Genomic DNA, 20545 nt, shown 5'->3' with positions numbered 1-20545 from the left:
TGACCTTGTGAGAACTGCCATTGTGTTCAAAGATGGGAAGATTCAAAAATTTCAATTAATAAAGTTAGTAACAATTCCCTAAGGCCAAAAATCATGCAAACACAATAAGTTAAAAAAAAAAAATAGTATACTAAAATGGTATAATGGTAGTCAATCAGAGATAGTTGGTCCAAGGCTATCACTAATTAATCGGTATGCAGTGAAGTCACCTAACAAGTGCCGCCATCTCGTGGTCCTTAACACAATATTTTTTTAATGTCTGAAAATAGTGTGGGTTTGACAGCCAATTTTGTTGTGTTTCCGGGAGAAAAAACCCGCTTACCCTTGCCAGAGATTGACTAACTCGGGAACCAGTCGAAAAAAGCCTTGGAAAATGTTCCTCCAGTCAGCGACTAGACTTGAACTTATAGGTTTGTTATAGTAATAACTGAGGCTGAATGAGTCAATAATAAACTGAAATTTAATATACAGACTTAGCCATCTACCATTTTCTTTGTGCGGTCAAGCATCATAGAGTGCAAACGCCACTTCTATTGAGCTACAGAAAAAAAATATCATTCTATACTATAAAAATACTATAAAAAAGTATAATTCCAGATGTACTCCAAGAAGTGCATGTAGAAAAATGCACACATACCTATTAATCCTGGTTAAGTAATTCACATTCTCCTGGCTGGTTAGTTTTTCATTGCAACTTGTTTGTAATCCTACAGGATTTCAGTTGAAGGAATTTTTTATTTTATGGAGATTGGGGGCAGGACAAGAGGGCATCCTTGGAAGTTGAGAATAAATTCTGCTAAGAAGGGAGTGAGGGTTAGATTTTTCTCATAGGGTGGTGTGATTGGAATGGATTGCCATTGGATTAAAAAAAAAGTTTTGGGGAGGGCGGAAGCTACTTTAGAAATGATGTGTTTTTACCAGGAAAAGCCAAAGATAAGTCTCTGTCTAAAGGTTTCAGGGAGATGTCCAGATTGTTGAGCTGAGTGTTATGAAACATCTCTTTTCTGAGTAAAAGACTGTTACGTTTTGGAAGCATTGAAAGTTATATCCAGGTTGTCATTCATCCCATTGAAAAATGGTATGGCAAACATTGGTTAGGGCACTGTTGTAGATGATCTTGAGGTTCAGGATGTTAAAGCATTGCTAGGTTTATTGTATAAGTAGGAGGAATGGAGAGTGCCATCTTCAGCAAAACAATGAATATGGTTTGACTTCAGGAGGGGGAGGGGGTCACTTATGTGTATGAGAAGAGAATTAGCTGGTAACATGGTATCTGCCTCTTGACAACAGATATCTTCAGAATTTGCTAACCACTTTTTAATATTTCTAAGCAAACATTTGACTAAATTTGAAATATATTTAGGATTTCTTTTCCTCCTGTAATTATTGTTTTAGCAACAATGCTTAATAATGTTAATTATTTAGAAAGATTTCACATGTTTCATCTGCTTTGTCTTGGTAACACTTATGTCATCCTGGTATTTCTTTGATACTTCTACTAGCTCTACTTCTTTTCAATTTTATTGTGTTGCTCTGGGAGGTAGCTGATTTTTCACTTTCTGTTCTAGTTTCATGAAGAAATAATGTAAGTCTAGTTTGTCAAAGATGTCCTCAGTGGCATGATTTTTGATTGTGTTGAGCTAAGTTCTGAATTGCCAGGCATCCTCATTTGGTTAGTACTAGTTGATAACTACTGATAATGTCATTATAGGAAAGTGAATATTGGATATTTGGTCATACACCCCCATTTGGTTCCCTTCATTCCTTATTGGCTTATGTGAAGATCTTATCTTCTTTATATCCTCTTTTACCTTGCGGTGTCGGGGGGTTATTAATCATCCGACTTCAAACCATTCACAGGATAAGGTGGTCAGGCCTATGCCCCGGTGTATCCTATGTCCTGTAGTGTTGAGTTCTCAAGGCTGGTTTGCCTGCTTTGCGGGATGAAAACCCCCAGGATAAACTGGGGAAAAAACCCTGCTGTCCACACCCAAGACTGGCTAACTTGGCTATGGCTGAGAAAGGTCCTTCAGCTCCTCACATCACCGATGGGAATTGAACCTGGGACACTTCTTCCTCAGGCATATGGTTGCGATGCACATAGCCACTAGGCTAACCCCGTGGACTTATGTGAAGATTTGCTCATTAATAGGTGTGTTACAGAGTAACAAAAGTTTCTCAGCTGTAGAATTTTTAGTGAAATTAGAATCTCACTAAATTAATTGTAAGCGGTTACTTTTTTCTCTTGTTATTCCACCCTCAAAAGATAAGTTTATAGCATATTATCACAATGACTAAGGAACTTCTACTCTGACTTTGAACAAACAGTATCTTTCAAGTGTCAGTTAAGCAGCCTGTCAGTGAACACCACTCATCTGCCACATATAGAGAAAAATGTGCATACATTTTGCTACAGTTACCAATTGGAGTATGGTATTATTTAGATTATTAATGCATTGTTTGGAAAACGTGCTTCTATAGCTTAGTTGGTTTGATGATACCCTTTATTTGGAAAGACGTGTATTTGAATTCTCTCTCTGAATCAAGGCTTTTCAATTGAGGTGAGTTACCCAGTCTCATAAAGAGGTGGTAGGATTTTTCTCCTGGAAACTTGGGTTTTTCATCCCACAAAACAAGAAAATTAGCCAGAACACATTCTATTCTTAGCCATGACACAGTATGCATACATACATATAAGATTAACGACTTTGTCAGTATATTAATTAGGTTTCAAAGAAGTCAAGTTATTTGGCTTTCAGAGGACATTGAGCCTAATATGTAAGGAAGAAATAGAAATGCTTTAGAGATATGTAGAGATAAAATTTTAATATTGAGAATAAATAAATGATTGTTATTAGGGATTGACTGCCTGTACATAGCACTGATTATGCTGTAGGTTTTCCAACCTTTAACATGCAGATATTTTGAACAAAAAATAAAATATTTGAAAAAAAATTAGAAGTGAACTTTTTAAGAAAGTTCACTCAACCTTCATTTTGACTTAAATGATATATACACTTGAAATCCCATGATCAAAGCAGTTTTGAGAATTAATACTGATCTAGTCTTATTCTGACAAGTATTATGCAATTTCAATTATTTCTTTTCTGTTTTCAGATTGTGAATAAGTGGAACACAGCTCTTATTGGTTTGATGACCTATTTCCGTGAAGCTGTAGTGAATACTCAAGAGCTGTTGGACTTATTAGTGAAATGTGAAAATAAGATTCAAACGCGTATAAAAATTGGGCTTAACTCAAAAATGCCTAGTCGTTTCCCACCAGTCGTGTTTTATACTCCTAAAGAATTGGGAGGCCTTGGAATGCTTTCGATGGGACATGTTCTTATTCCCCAGTCAGATTTGAGGTAAGTTCTTAATATATGTGAAATTGATTAAATGATTTCTTCATATCCCCAAAACAGCAAACTAACCAGTGAACACATACGATTAATCAACACAAAATGCACTGGTCTCATTGCCTTGATCTTTGGTTTTAAATACTGAACTTTTGTGTGTTTAAAAAAAAAAAAATAAAAAAAAATAAGGCGAAATATTTAATTCAAATCATGTGTCCTTGCATACTCTGTATAACATAAGAATGTTCTTTTTTAAATTCTAGTCAACTTGTGTAAAGATTTGTTTCGTCATTTTGTGCCAAAAGACGTGAAGCATATTACTTCTCAAAAATTCTTTGATATCCCATGATCAAAAAAGTTTTGAGAATTAATACTGATCTAGTCTTATTCTAACAAAAGTTAGAATTAATATTCCAAAATTAGTTTAAAATCATATTCTTATAAAGTCCAATTTGCTAATTTAAAATTTAAATGAAAATATCTTTTTGATAAAGTTTTTAGCCTTAAACTTTTTTAAATTAAACAGAATGTTTAAAAAATGAGTACTACTTTAAAAAACTACAAAAGTAAATGAATAGCTAAATAAAGTGGCTGATTGTTTTGACCGATCACATGGCACTATTTAGAACAGAATCAGAACAAACAACATTCAGACAAGACAGGTACTTTGATTGTGATTCCAGATATTTTTTATTTTTGTGAAATTCTAATGGGAAAAATATTGACAAGTCAGTCAAAGCAAATTTTGATGAATGTTTATGTGAAACTGAGAACTTCACACCCTTGCAAGACCAAGGAGCAATGGTGAATGAGCTGACTGTTTTTTCGGTGAGAACTATCTTTACTGTGAAAGCTGAGCCTTTATCGAAGACAACACCCAAAAAGTGGGCATTACGAGGACTTGAACTCAACCAATCCAATGCAAAGCACTTGATGACAAGATGACTTCATTCAGTGTGCTATTAGCCAAAAAATTCATGCTTTTCTTTTTCTTTTTCTTTTTTTTTTTTTCTCCCTCAGAAATGAGCAGCCCACACTGAGCAAGCTGATTGTTGAAATCAACAATGACCCTGATCTGCCACAAATATCAAGAATGATGCTTTATCAGATGTTGGAGGATCTCGGCTTTGGGTACATAAAACATAAACATGCATTGGCCTTCGTAAAATGAGAGGATGTAATTGCATAGTGACATCTATATCTTTGAGCATGGAGGAATATGCCTCTTCCATGTGGTGAGCCTGTTGTAATCTTAAGGTGGAACAGAGCATAGGTCATTATTAATGCGAGTTTGAAAGATGCGATGTTCAATTTAGTGCAAATTGTACAGTAATACCAATTATGTTTAATGCAAACCAAAATTCAGATTGCACGTTAGTTTTCAAGATAATCGTTTTAAGAAGCCTCTAACAAATTAGACAAAAGAAAGATTCCTTCAGATTAAATTACTATAATCCCCAAAAAGAAGAGGCTCATTATTACATTAGAGAAAAAAATTTGATGTTACTGAATGACATGAAAGTGGTTGTAGCAATTTTAAAATCCTATTTTAAAGGGATGAGATGTTGGAATGCCCAAATCTGTGGTATGAAATATTTTAAAACATGCAGGGAAGTTGAAAGAAAAAGATAAAGTTGTATCATCTTTTTGTGGTCTTTGTAAACATCTGCAAAGAATAGAAGTGTTACAATGATAAAAAATAGTGTATTTTAGTTATATGGATTGAGGATTGAAATCAAAAATGTAATATCCTTAGCAGAGCAGCCATTCAGACAAAAGGTTTAAATTTGTTTAAGAGACTGAAAGAAAAAAAATGAATTAGAAAAAACGTTTAGTGCAAGTGTTGGTTGGCTTGATTGATTTAGAAATAGAGTTCAGCTACATAATGTTAAAATTATCTGTGAGGTGGCAAGTGCAAATAAGCATGCAACATCTAAATATCCTGATGTTTTAAAACATAATTGAAGTTGGTGGATACACTGATCAGATTCTTTAAAAGGATGCATTCCAGAATTTACATTTCTAAGAAAGCAAAAACAATTGCTAAAATATTTTAAAAGACAAGATGTTTTCAGCATAAGCTTCCCTTTAGGAATGACATATATATATTTTAATAACTGCTCTGTGACTTTGCTAACAATAAATTTAAATATATTATTTTTATCCTTTACTGCAATATTTTGTTAATAAACATATATAAAACCTTATGTTTAAATTTTTTCATTGTCTATTTCCTTCCAGCTGGAACCAATTACCACATTTTACATATAATTATAACTTAGAATAGTGCATTTAATTTAAATTAAAGAATTAAGAGATATCCAGAGGAAATTTAGCTTGGATTAGCTCTACGGTTTCTTTGAGGGGGTCATTTGTGAATAAGGAGGAGACAGCAAAACTGACCATTATGTCATTATGTTGGAGTGTAAGGTTTTCTATACTGGCTTTGAAGTGGGCTGAGTTTTTTATGTGTGATGGTGTGTTGCCAGTATAATGTGAGAGCACTTTGGCTAAATATTTAGCTAGTTTGTAAGTTTGTAAATTTCCTCCCGATATCTCAGCCCTGTTTCAGTTCACAATGAACTCAGGCTATTTCGTTTGGCAGGAAAAATTCTACAAACAGATAGAGGGGACAGCCATGGGTCCACCACTTTCCTCACCCTTGGCCAACTTCTTTATGGAGACTTTTGAAGAGAAAGTCTTAAACTCTGCCCCATAAAAACTTACCATATGGCTTCGCTACGTTGATGATGTGTACTCTATTTGGCCACATGGCCCGGATGCACTCCTTTCCTTCCTAACACAACTTAAACAACCAACATCCTAGAATCAAGTTCACCCTGGAAAAAGAGGAAAACAATAGCATCCCCTTCCTAGACACACTAGTCACCTGCCAACCTGATGATACCTTGGTTTTCTCAGTTTTTAGAAAACCCAGCCATACAGGCAGATACATTCACTAACAATCTCCCCCCCACAACAATCTGGAGTTATTAAGACACTATTCAACAGGGCTAAACTAATCTGTTCAAATGATTAAGCCCTAACCACTGAACTAAATCACATCCTTAACACTTTCTCAGTCAATGGCTACCCCCCCCCCCAAAAAAAAATCCAAAAAATCCAAAAAATACTGAAACCAGATATCCCCCCTCCCCCCCCCTCACAAAAAAGATTACTCTAAATCCATCACCATTCCCTACATCCGAGGCACCTCAGAAAAAATCAACAAAATCCTAAAAAAATATGACTTGACCACTTGTTACAGACCATATAGAAAATTGGCATTCCTTATCCGCTCCACTAAAGACTAACCACTTCCCCTAGACCTACCTGGTGTATACCAGGTCCCTTGCAGCTGTAAATTGTCCTCCTTTGGCCAAACAGGCAGGACAGCAAATATCAGAATCTCAGGTCACAAGGACTACATCCGATTTCACCAGTACAGCCACTCTGGGCTTGCAGACCATGCTCTGGATACTCGCCACAGAATAAGGTGGAAGAAAGCCACAGTAATACACCGCAGCAAGTTCAAATATGAAAGACTATTCATGGAATCAGCCTCAGCCCTTAGGAACATGCCAAACCTCAACAAATTTGTATGCATGCGATGTCCCCAAATTTGGGAAACATACATCAGAAGGACTTCAGCCCAAAGGCCAAGAACACCTAACATAGCCCGCCAGGGAGCACCATCAGGACATTAGGAAAACGGTAGCTTCCTCACTTCGTTTCTCATTTGCTGTTATGTAGTACTTGCGTGCACGTGTCTTTATCTTAAGTTCTCATGAAGATGGCAACATGACGTTGCCGAAATATCGGAAAGTATATATTAATGTTGATTTAATTTATATTTCTAGTGTACGCTGTCAATTCCTTAAGTATTAATTATCATGTTTAACCAGCATATAAGCCTTTCTACAAGAATATCTTGTTAGGGTTAGGTACCAAGAGATGGCAGCACTTGTTTGCAAGCCTCTTCATCAGTGGCTGTTGACATGGGCCAGCTATCGGAGATAGCTGGCCCATGTCTGATTGGCTACCAGTGGAAATTGAACTGCCCACTCAGTCTCCAAAAGCTAGATAGGGTATAAAGGCCTTGCCTACTCCTATAAGGGAATAAACAGCATTAGCTGATAGTGCAAATTCAAATAAAGCTACCACTTTATGGAATTCACACTGATCAAGGCCTACCTGTAATTTTTATTGAAAAATAGTTGTGTAGCCTTTACATAATATGAGGACTCAAAGTAAAATTAATATTTAATTCTTTAATTTAAATTAAATAATTCAATTATTTATAGATAATGGTTCCTAAGACAGTGCACTGACTTTAGAATTGAGTTTTTTATGACTAAAGAAATTAGGACAAGAAAGTTTTTGTGATTACTATTATTCGTCATTGTAAATTTAAAATCTTTGAACTAGTTTCACCCACACTCAACTGGTGGCTCTTTAGGGATTTTAAAAAGTAAAATTGCATATAAAAAATAACTACAAAGTTATTTGATACTAAAGAAAATTGTTGCCATGGAAATGAGTAAATTCATCCTAATGAGAATGCAGACTTGCATGGTATGTGTCAGCTGTCATTCAGTTAAGATTGAAGATAATTGTTGGGAAAAATTGAAACCTAACATGTTAAAAGATGTAAGGAGATATTTCCAGATGTCATTCAGTACAAGTACTTAGTTTCTGTGAAGAGACCTGTGTGAATGGATAACTAACATATTCTTTGAGAAGTGTCTAAAGTAAAAATTTTCTTCTAAATATTGCACTGTGGAAATATCCCAGTCTACTCTACTATATGTCTAGTAGTTGAAGTAAGGTGTGACTAGATCTATCCTTTCTTTGGTGCTCAATGTCTCCAGCATATTCCATCTTATTCATCATGGTGTGACTACTGTACGTGACAAAACCACTATCATGGTATATGCCATAGATTCCTGAATTTGTTGGTATATATCCCATAGAATCCCAAATTTGTAAAAGGGGTGTTGTTCTTAGGAGATCTGAGAATTCTGTAACTGGTCGGAGTCTGCTTGAGAGTGAATCTGATGTTATGTTCTTTGAAAAGAGCAGCAAACTAGATTGCCAATGGCAATCAAATATCTGCACTGGATGTTCTGATTATGGATAGAGGGCTGGTTTGAAAATAAAATCTGGTTAACTGTTTCAGAATATCCATTAAGAACAAATAAATCAGAAAGGGCTTTGTGTTCTATCTTAAGTTGATCTTCATTTTGCAAAATAGAAACTGCTTGATTCTTGAGAGTTTGGATAACACCTAGCCTTTGAGAAGAATGGTGAAGGGATGAAGCATGAAGATAGCATCCCAATGTATGGAGGCTAACATTATACCTCCAAAGTGACATCATTATCAGGTTTCTTTATGATAAGGACATCATGAAAAGGAAAATTGCCATCTTCTCTAGTTCTGATATGAAATTATGAAATTAGTTGTAAGTTTAAATGAATTCAGAGAGTGAAGAAATATCAACATATCACCATCATGGCTGATTTCAAGATGGGTTAACAGAAAACATTTTTCAAAATTCTCCACAAAGAGATCAGCTGATGGAGGAGATAAGGACTACCCATTGCTAATTCAAACTGTTGTTTATAAAAACATTATTCCACTGAAAGAAATTGGATCAGAGGCAGTGGTCAAATAATGATGGGCAGTGGAAAGAGATCTCCAATAACGGTAAACACCATGAGCAGGAACATTAGTTTGTCCAGACTGGTGAGGATGTCAGAAGATGAAATGTTTATTCATGAACCTCGACTTCCCACCTACTAAAACTCCAAGATCCCTTAGCCTGATCAGTTTCTTCTAGCATAATCCCACCAATATGCCACTGGTTATCATAGTTTATACCAAAGAGCATAATTTTACATTTACTAACACTGAACTCATAGCCATTTCACACACCTACAATTACAGCCTATTAGGTTCAACCTGCGATTATTGCATAGCTACATTCCTGATTACTCTGCCTATCTTTGCATCATTATCAAACAGCTGTATGCCACATACCAAATCCTTCGCAATGTCATTAATGTAAAGACTGAATAATAATGGACCAAGGACTGATCCCTAAAGTACACCACTAGTCATCTTAAATCGTTACCCCTTCTATACACTACTTTTGATATGTCAGCCAGCCATCCTCTTATCCAAGCTAACAGTTTATAATCCAATAACGAAAGCCTAGCAAAGTCCATTCTTTGCTAGGCTTTTGACGTAGCTGACATAGTTTGATGTAGCTTTAGACATAGCTGACATCAATCTTTTGCAAACAATATTCTTTCCATATCATCTTTCCTTTAAAAATTTCTTGCTTATTATCTTACTGCACATGCCCTATTAATCAACTACCTTATTATAATTCTTCAAACTTTAAGGACACATTCCAATATTGATAATGATATTTGCAATACATGGAAAGCATGTATTTTATGTTTTCCATCCACTGCAGATATTCTTCCCATCTAGAAACCAGTAACATAGGAGAGAACCTAGCATACTCCTCAGTTGGTCATAATGTTCTACTTTATAGTTATGCATGTAACCTTTTCTAAATGGAACATCATTTACTTAGCCACTTCCCAGGTCAGTACAGCATGATTACTGTCACCAAATGGAGGCAAAACAGTCAACTCCAACTGAAACTCTCCACCTGGCACTATAATCATATCTAACACTCTTTGACCTTGAGTTCCTTTTGTCAAATGATGCTCGAGGAAATAGTTTCACAGTATCTCAATAAATTTGGTTTCATTCTTCTGATGAGATTTCACTGCTACCCAATCACCCATGATTGCTGGTAAATTTAGCATTCATCAAGTTGATTTGGTATATCATTGTCACCAGCAACTGATCCACTAGGTCTGGAACACACGTACTATGCACTTATCTTCTTAGAATCCATCTCACATCAGATGGCTTCAAACTCACTGCTAAATGGAAATTTCTTTAAAATTATTATTATTATTATTAAGAGAGACCTCCAGGTAGTCATAGACTCATCAAGGGTGGCCACATGTTACACACACACCAGCTATCATACTTATTCTTGAATTCATTCACGCTGCTTGTACTCGCAATCCAATGGCAATCCATTCCAATCACGCACCACCCTCTGAGAGAAAAATCTAGCCCTTACACTCTTATTGGCAGCCTTCATTCTCAACTTCCAAGGATGCCCTCTTGTCCTTTCCCCACCCTCTATAAATTGAAAAATCTCATCAATTGAAATCGTGTATGACCCTTTCAGCAGTTTGTAAGTCTCAATCATATCACCCCTCTTTCTTCTGTTTGCTAGTGTCTGCAATCTACAAATTCTCAACCTGTCTTCATAATCAGTATTCTACAATCCTGATATTATTTTTAACACTCTCCTTTGTACTCTCTCTCCAATATATCAGAATCACATCAGAAACCAGGAGGCCAGACCTGCACACAATAGTCCAAGTGAGGTCTTATCAAGGCCTTGTAAAGAGGTAAAATAACATCCTTATCTTTACATGTGAATATTCGTTTGAGCATTGCAATTATCTTTTGAGTTGTATTTTCAATCTTTGCCACATGGCCCTTGAACTTCAACTTCCTGTCTATTAACACTCCAAGATCCCTAGCCTCATTAGTTTTTTCTAGCCTAATCCCACCAATATAATACGACATTGGATTGGTAATCATGCTGAAGTGAATGACTTTACATTTACCGACATTGAACTGATACCCACATTCCCATGCCCACAATTCCAGCTTATTCAAATCATTCTGCAAGGACTGCATATCAGCAGCATTCATGATTACCCTGCCTATCTTTGCATCATCAGCAAATAACTGTATGTCGCTTGTCAAATCCTTCCCAATATCATTAATGTACAGATTGAATAACAGTGGACCAAGCACTGATCCTTGTGGTACACCACTTGTTACCTTAAACCTTGCAGACTCAGATCTCTCGTATACCACTTTTTGATATCTGTCAGACAGCCATCCTCTTATCCATGCTAATGTTGTATAAACCAAACCCATTTTCTCTAATTTATGCAGCAGTTTGTTATGTTTTATTCTGTCAAAAGCCTTAGCAAAATCCAAAAGTATCATGGTGTATCCATTCCCCTTGTCTAGTTCAATGCTAATATTTTGCTAAAACATGACCTTCCCTTAGTAAACCCATTTTGTTCATTGCAAAGTAGAGATTCACTGTCAACCCATTTCTGAATGCGGGCCCTAACTAATTTTTCTAAAATCTTCACCATCTTCGCTCCTGAGAAACTAATTGGTCGATAGTTTGATACATCGGTCTTTGCATCACCTTATGCAATGGAATTACCATACATTCCTTCCATTCCTGCAGAATCTTTCCTGTTCTGAGACTGATATTAAACATCCTGGTCAAAGGAATGATCAATTCAGCTGAACACTCATTTAGCACACATGCGGATATTCCATTGGTCCCTATTCCTGAATTCTTATTCAGTTTGTGCAACAGCTCTAATACCTCGGCTTCACGCATCTGCATTTCTTCATCTAGTGAAGAGGTAACAATGAACTAAATGTTGCGTTCACTAGGTTGATAGCTTTTAACGAAATGGGCACTCATTAACTTTGAACAACCTATTCTGCATCAGTAACCCTCACTCCATCTGGATTTAGAAGAGTTATTCTTTCATATTCATTCTTTCTTTTACTTGCAGCATATCGATAGAAATCTTGTGGGTTGTCTTTAGCACGCAGTGCCATTTTCTTGTTATAATCAGACTATGCTTTCCATACAACAGTTGTGACAATTCTAGCCTGCTGCTTATAACGTTCATAACGGACGTCATCCTTATGCAAACGGTATTCCTTCCACATCGTCCTTTTCTAACGAATCTCTTGCTTAATAAGATCAGACATCCATTTGACTCCTACTCTATTTATTCTTCGAACTCTCAGGACACATTCTGATATCACATCATTTAAATATTGTTTCAATGCTTCCCATATACTGTTGATATCCTTTCCATCCAGCATCCGATCCCATTCCACCGAACTCGGTATACTCTTCAGTTGGTCATAATTTCCTGCTTTGTAGTTCAACATGTAACCTTTTCTGAATAGAACATTATAAACTTAGTCACTTCCCAAGTGAGTACCGCGCATGATCACTGTCACCAACTGGAGGCAGAATAGTTACACTTTAACTGAAATGCCCTCTGACACTATAATCAAAACTAGCACTCTTTGACCCCGAGTTCCTTCTGTCACATGCAGTGTGAGGAAGTTGTCCCACAACAGCTCAATAAATGCATTTTCATTCTTCTCATGAGATTCTACTGCTACCCAATCAATATTTGTATAAAGTCTCCCATTATGATTACTCTTTTCGCGCTCACCTTTTCTATTTGGTGATGCATTTCTTCATCACCAGCATCCGATTCACCAGGTCTGTAACAACACCCCACTGTGTAATTTGTCTTATTAGATTCCACCTCACGCCAGATGGCTTCAAACTCACTGCCACTTGAAATATTGTTAGTAGTATTACTACATTCATAAGTCTGAACTCTAACTGGATTTAAGTTATCCAATAACATTAGCAGCTCACCCCTCCTCTCCTATCCACTCTATCCTTCCTAAAAATACTGTACCCATGATACTCGATACCAGTTAATAGGTCTGATTCTGATAGCCAGGTTTCACTAATTCATACAATCTGAGGTCGCAACATATTGACTAAGGCAACAAACTCTACCCCTTTGTTTCTGAAACTCCTAGCAATTGTGTACAGACATAATAATCTACCTTCATGTTCTTTAGTATACCCTTGTTTGCAGCCTGCCTGACCTAATTGGACAACTTGCAGATCTCTATTCTTTTCTAATGCTTTACACGTGTAGACATCTTTGCACACATATGATTAGTCCTAACTGGATGAATACAAACCCGAAATCGTTTTCACCTCGTCAACATTCCCATCATTAACACAGATATATGCCATTTTGCTCTTACACTCACATTCACATTATTCCTCCCTTTATGATTTAGTTTCCCTGCTCTCTGTGTTAGGTCTCATCCCAGTTATTAGTTTTTCCAGACTCCTAATACCAAACACATTCAGGTGTAGCCATCCTGCTTATACAAATCCAATCTTCCCTCAAACTCACTCCACACATCCAAAAACTCTCATCCATTCCTTCTACATTGCCTACGCATTGAATCGTTTGCCATCATAGCCCTTCTTTTTTATTCATTTTTATCATAGCGAGGTAAAATACTAATGATTTTCACTTACTCACTCTTCACTCTCGCCTCTTCCAACAACCCTTTTCTTGTCCTCTCTCATACTTAACTTATCACCAGTTAAATTGTTCGTACCTACTACAACTACCATTTTATTTGCTTTTCTTTTCTGTTTTTAAATTACTTGAGTTATATTTTTAATTTTCGCACCAGGAAAACTCGATGTTATAACTCTCTCATCTATAGCATGTTTTCACCATACCAAATAATTTCTTTCTTTTTACTAACAAGTCACTTACCTGATTTTCATTATTTTTTGACTTACCCGTTTCCTTGCTTTGTTGTTTCTTGTTTTCCTGTTCATTTTTCTTTTTCTCCCTGTGCTCGTTTAAAAGTCTCTCAACTTTTTGCAATTCCCGCGTCTCTCTGATGATCTGCTTCAACTTCACTATTTTGGCAGTTCATTCATTTTCATTAACCTCCTCCATGTGCTCAATAACCTTGTTGGCAGGGCTAACCTTCTTGTTCTCGCCTGCGGTGCTTTTTTTAGCATTACCGTTCTTGCCCTTTTTAGGCGTCATTTTAAACGTATGGTGAAAAATGTGCACAAATTCACATGGAGAGAAGAGGCAAGGAATAAGAAAAGTCTCATTGACTATGTTATTGTTGATAGTGATGTTTTCTCCCTGGTGCAGGACACCAGAGTGTAAAGAGGATTTGAAATTGGAAGTGATCACTATTTAGTCTTGAGCAGGATAAAATTGAATTTCATATTGAAAAGAATAACATGTAAGAAAGTTTTAAAGCGAATGTGAACTCTAGACTAACACAAAGATTATTGAAGAAAAAATGAAAGAGTTTGAGAACAGAAACCAAACCTTGAAGAAAACCCTGATTAATTCAGCCAGAGAAGCATGGAGTGAGGTTGTCTGCAAGGATACAAAAATCAGAACTCCATGGTGGACACAGGAAGTTAAAGAGGCAGTGAAGGAGAAGAAGAAAGCATATCAAAAGTTCCTGGCAAATAAGTCAGCTTTTGCTCTTAGAGAATACAGGAGACAAATGTAAGAAAGCGAAACACTGTGTAAAACTAGCTAAACAAAAGTCATGGGAGGAGTCATAGAAAATAAATATCAAGAAGGTGATACGATATTCTGGAGGTTGTTGAAGAAGAATGGAGGAAAGAGTGCTGTAAAAGGAGTTAGAGATGATAAAGGTGACATGAAAACAGGAGAAAAAGATATACCTGAAGTATGGGGTAATTACTTCAAAAAATTGCTAAATGAAACAAGTAGTGATAGCACAGTGGTAAAAAACACTCAACAGGCACACAGTCAGGTATACATATCAATACTTGAAGTAGAAAAAGCCATCAAAGACTTGAGAGGCAGCAGGAGTAGATGATATTCGACCAGAAATGCTGAAGTATGGTGTTATAAAAGTCTTACAGTGGCTGCACTGCATAGTTCAGAAAGCCTGCACAGTGGGACAAATTCCCAATGATTGGAGTAGAGCTCTAATAGTACCCATATATAAAAAGTGAAATGAAACTGAATAAAAATGTCGAAGAATTGCGACAAACAATTCTTCTCAACCGTTGAGAAGAGTTGTTAAAGAAAAGCTTGGTGAAGAACAAGCTGGATTCAGGCCAAATAGAGGCTGTGAGGATCAGATCTTCACTTTGCAACAAACAGTTGAGAAAGCATGGGAATATAACAAAGATCTGCATTTGAGTTTTGTCGATCTGGAAAAGGCATATGACAAAGTGCCAAGAGAGAAGCTATTCAATACACTACAATTATATGGTGTCAATGGGGCATTATATCAAGCAATACTTAGTCTTTATTTGAGTTGTAAGTCAGCAGTTAGAATTGAAGGAAGTATAGGAAGATGGTTTAATGTTAAATTTGGTGTGAGACAAGGATATACATTATCCCCTGTGTTATTCATTATCTATATGGATCACATTATGAAGGAAAGTGGTATTAAACATGATATCAGAATTTGAGATGTTAATGTCAGCTCTTTGCTTTATGCGGACGATGTTATACTTCTAAATAAATCCGCTACAAGTTTGCAAGATTCCCTGACTAAATTGAATAACTGTTGTAATAGATATGGTATGAAGTTCAGCATTAAAAAGACAATGAAAATAGGTAGAATTGTTGAAAATATCAACTGTGTTGTGAATGGGGAACCTGTGGAACAAGTAAAACATTTGAGCTACTTAGGCATGATTTTTACTGAAGATGGTTAATTAAATATGGAAATAGATAGCAGAATTAACAAAGCTGGTATGGTAGGCAGTCAATTGAATAAATTCATATGGAATAAGAGAGAAATTACTCGGAACACTAAATTAGCTGTATACAAGTCAGTGTTCAAACCAATTTTAACTTATGGATCTGAAAGCTGGGTCAGAAGTAAAACACTTGAACAAAGACTAGAAACCGCAGATATGAGAGTCCTGAGAAAGATTAGAGGCGTGAACAGATGGCATGAATGGCAATATCTTATTAAAAATGAGGTTATTAGGAAAGAACATGACATTGTCAGCATCCAGGAGTTCGTTAGCAGATCTAATCTCAGGTGGTATGGTCACTTAAACAGGATGGGCAAGGAAAGATTAGCAAAACAAGTGTTCTCTGCCAGGTTGGCTGGAAAACAACCCAGAGGAAGACCAAGATATAGGTGGATTGATACAGTACAAAGTGCCTTAGACGATAGAAATATAAGAGCTGATAATGTTGGAGTCTTGACAAGTAACTTACTAATTTGGAGGAAAATTGTAGATAGGAAGTTAGTAATGTGTAAATTTTTCATGTAGTACTATCATATCATGTACACCCCTTGAGAGTACATGGCAGGAATTTGATGATGATGATGACTGAATATTAAAATGTCTTAATAAAAATATATGATAAAATACTAAACTCTACCCTAGTATACTACAAAACACTAATTTTCTAAGGAAAAACAGATAAAAATCAACAACTTTACAGCACTAAATTCGTCTACCAACCACTATGTATCCTCGAATATCAAATCCATAAAATAAATATGCTCTTTCATTATCCAAGTTTCTTGTTAGAATGATATAACCTCTGCTCTGCTATTCTGAATTGTTTTACCCCTTCCCAAAAAGGCCATCCTAAAATCAGTGTGAACAACTTCCAGCTACTTCTAAACAACTACTACTTTTGCTGTGTAAAGCGGAAGAAGCTTAATTTATATGATATCATGGGTATCATATAAATCAAGTGGATATTAAATCTAATAAACCTGTATATTCGCTTCCTATTGGTCCATTTTGATAAGGTTTCATTGGTCTGACAGCTGTTTCACACTCATTGGTTTTCGTCAGAGACCAGGCAGAATCCTAAGAGAGCAAAAACTCTCAGTACTAAGGAACTCGAAGTGTTGAAGAGTTGTATTTTCTGTAAGCGAATTCTCAGCCAGTGCATAAAGTATTTATTAAAATAAAGAGCCAAAAGGCTTCACTTCAGCGATGCAAAATTAAGTGGATATTAAATCTAACATCATTTCAAAGCCGAACACAGAAGCTATAAAAGTTTCATGCAAAAATGAAGCAGAAAGCCTGCTGGAATACACTTGCTGCCATACTATGAGTTGCCCAAGCCTATAGGAAGCATGAACACTCAAAGTGCCTGTATATTCACCTCCTAATGGTCCATTTTGATAGGAGGCAAATATACGGGCACTTTGAGTGTTCATGCTTCCTATAAGGTTCAGCTAGGGCAACTCGTAGTATGACGTCGAGTGTATTCCAGCAAGTTCTCTGGTCAAATTTTCACACAGAACTTTTATAGTTTCTGTATTTGGCTTTGAAATGATATTAGATTTAATATCCACTTAATTTATATAATTTTGCATCGCCAAAGTGAATCCTTTTGGCTCTTTATTTTTAGTAAAACCATGGGTATCAGTTTCATAATGCATTACTCAACCAACCCCTGAAATCCCCAACATGAAATAACAGTGCTTCACTCTTTCAAAGGAGAGACTACTCCTTCAAAACCATGCACAAATCAAAAATGCTTTGATGAATCCAACCTGCAGAGAAACAACCAAAATACTGTTCCCTTCCCTATATATACACAAGCCACAAACAGTATACCCAGTGCTTTTCACAATAATAAACACTCCATCATGCCAAATACACACTAGGAAAATCCAAGTTGATCCCAATGGATATCTACCCCAATTAAGACATCATTTATGAAATATGTTTCTACAAAAGGCTGCGACTCCAAGCTTGTGGACTCTTCGAGAACAGTGGCCTATGTATCTTCCCTGATTATCCCATTGTTAAACACTGACATTGTCAGCATTTAAAATTGGGGTACTCAGGCAAGATGAATAGGCCACTGTTACTGAAGTGTTAAAAACTGTCATTGTCAGCATTTAAAACTGGGATACTCAGGCAAGATAGATAGGCTACTGTTCCTGAAGTGTTCACGAACTTTGAAAAATTAATTTCCTTTGAGTTTTCAGAAGGATTCTTCTGAAATCCCTTCAGAAGGATTTTAGAAATGCCATCACCATCCTCTACATCCATGACACATCAGAATGAATAGCCAGGTTTAAGGTACAACTACAGTTCAGAGGGTAATTACCGTGCTGAAATGAACATTAAAATGTAAGGATAAGGTAGTCATTTTCCCTCTTCACAAGGATTTGATACAATGTCATCTGTTATTGTGCACACATCTGTTTTCCAAGGTGATGCAGATACAGTGGAAAGAGTGCAAAGGAGTGTTAAAAATTACATTATATCGGGACTGTTTGATGTAGGTTATGGGACAGATTGAGAATTTGTGGTGAATGATAGTCCTACAAACTTAAAGTTCATATACGATACCAGTAAATGGAATTTTTAATATCATGGTGGGTGGGAAGAGGACAAGAGAATATTCCATGGAAATTGAGAATTAATGCAGTCAAAAAATGTTTTATTTTTTAATGTAATATTATTAAAAATTGTGGTGAAAGATAGAATTATTTGTTACATGGCTTAAATAGTATGTAAAAATTCATGTGAAATGCAATCTTTTTACTTTCATTTAGGTGGTCTAAGCAGACAGATGTGGGCATTACCCATTTTCGTTCTGGTATGAGTCATGATGAAGACCAAGTGATCCCCAACTTGTATCGATACATACAGCCATGGGAGAGTGAGTTCATTGATTCTCAAAGAGTATGGGCTGAGTATGCTCTGAAGAGACAAGAGGCTTTAGCACAAAATAGGTATTATGTTTTTAAATATATATATATATATATATATATACACACACACAGTAAAACCCCTTTTTTACACTTTTCAGGGGACTGATGGGAAAAAAAAGTGTAAGTAGCAGGAAATGTAAAAAAAAAAAAAAAAAAAAACATTAAAAAAGATGACTTACTGCTAGTATGTGAGTACCTACTCGATTACAAAATTTAATAACCGAAAATAAATGAATTTACAATTACTTACATTTATCTATTTATAAAATATTTTTTTATTTTTATTATTTTATTTTATTACTTTTTTAGCACCAGATTGCTTTGAATTGAGTTCAATACTTGACCTGTTTTTTTTTTTTTTTTTACTATCGTATTCAAAGTTGACACGGAGAGTCCAAGATCTTTTGCTGAATGCACACATGTTCCGGCATCCAATCTACATGTTGCAGAATTGCCATCTTTTCTTCTACCGAAATACATTTTCTGCCTTTTTTCTCCATGTTACTAATATGGATAATCCATCACTGCAACTGGAAAGCAACTTTCACATGCTAAATTACATAGCAGAAATTCTGCAATATCAATTCATACTGTGATTGAAAAATCACGGTATCACTACATTACTGCTGCAACCGTGCAGGTCACCTGATGGCGGAAGCGAAACTACAGCCGAAAGCAATGCCACCTGGGAATAGAGATGCGCAGATTTCCGCAGAAATCAATTCGAAAATCAGTATTGCCACCTGAGAAAAAATGCAAATCACGGGAAATAACGTCCACATCAAGTTATTAATGGCAGGTAAACAATATATATCGTTAGAATAGGCATTAAGATGGGACCAATGTAAATGGCAGGAAAACGTAAAAACGGGGTTTTACTGTGTGTGTGTGTGTGTGTGTGTGTGTGTGTGTGTGTGTGTGTGTGTGTGTGTGTGTGTGTGTGTGTGTGTGTATATATATATATATATATATATATATATACAGTAAAATTATATATTATAACATTATATATATATAACCTTACTCAGTAGTTGCTAAGCACTTTCTGCTGCGATTTTGCTTATATAGTTTTACTGGCCTAGTTGGCCGAGTGGAGTACACCTGCTCTCTCTTCAAACAACAGGTTGTGGGTTTGAGTCGCACTGTGGGCATGAATGTTTGTAAAAGCCTGTACTGGATGAGCTTGTATAGCTTTTTGAGTTTATAAAGCCTTGTCTTTAAAAAATATATATATATATTATTACTTCATGATGGATTTTCAAATAAAATAGTTGTTTTCTAATTGATAATGCAAAACCTTGTATTTAATTTTTTTTATGATTCACCCACATAAGATAAGCTAGAGTACATTAGTACTGTTTTTTATTTTTTAATAAAAAAAATTGTTTACTTTTTTTTTAATTAAAAAAATCTGGAAACCCCTGGAAAAAGTGAATACGGTACTTTTTCATGCCACTTCAAGCCTCTAGTAAAGAGTGGTGGTTTCACACCAACATTTGGAAAAAAATTTTCCTCAGACATTTGAGAACAAGTATGAAGCTGGAGAATATTTTTTCCATGGATGATGTTGATGCAATAGAATCGTAGAACCACCAATGTACAATGGGAACATGGTTGGACAATAGTTATGGCCAGTCGCTTTGGTAAGAAACCAGAAGTCTCGGATGATGGGAAGTGTTTGGTGTTAGCAGTGATGTAACAC

General features: G+C 35.9%; 1 protein-coding gene across 1 annotated transcript in view; it reads left to right on the top strand.

Annotated features, from left to right (window-relative positions):
* The window catches only part of Prp8 (pre-mRNA processing factor 8), a 411861-nt gene that overhangs the window by 238241 nt on the left and 153075 nt on the right, over window positions 1-20545 (top strand). The window contains exons 24-25 of the mRNA XM_090407427.1: window positions 3118-3365; window positions 18685-18864. Of these exons, the coding sequence (XP_090263553.1) occupies window positions 3118-3365; window positions 18685-18864 (428 nt within the window). The remainder of the gene's footprint in view (window positions 1-3117; window positions 3366-18684; window positions 18865-20545) is intronic.

This window comes from Typopeltis vanoorti, chromosome 17 (assembly GCF_054136105.1).
Source record: "Typopeltis vanoorti isolate ZY-2024b chromosome 17, IOZ_Tvanoo_1.0, whole genome shotgun sequence".
NCBI lineage: Eukaryota > Metazoa > Arthropoda > Arachnida > Uropygi > Thelyphonidae > Typopeltis > Typopeltis vanoorti.
This window is presented reverse-complemented; position numbering and strand designations above follow the sequence as displayed.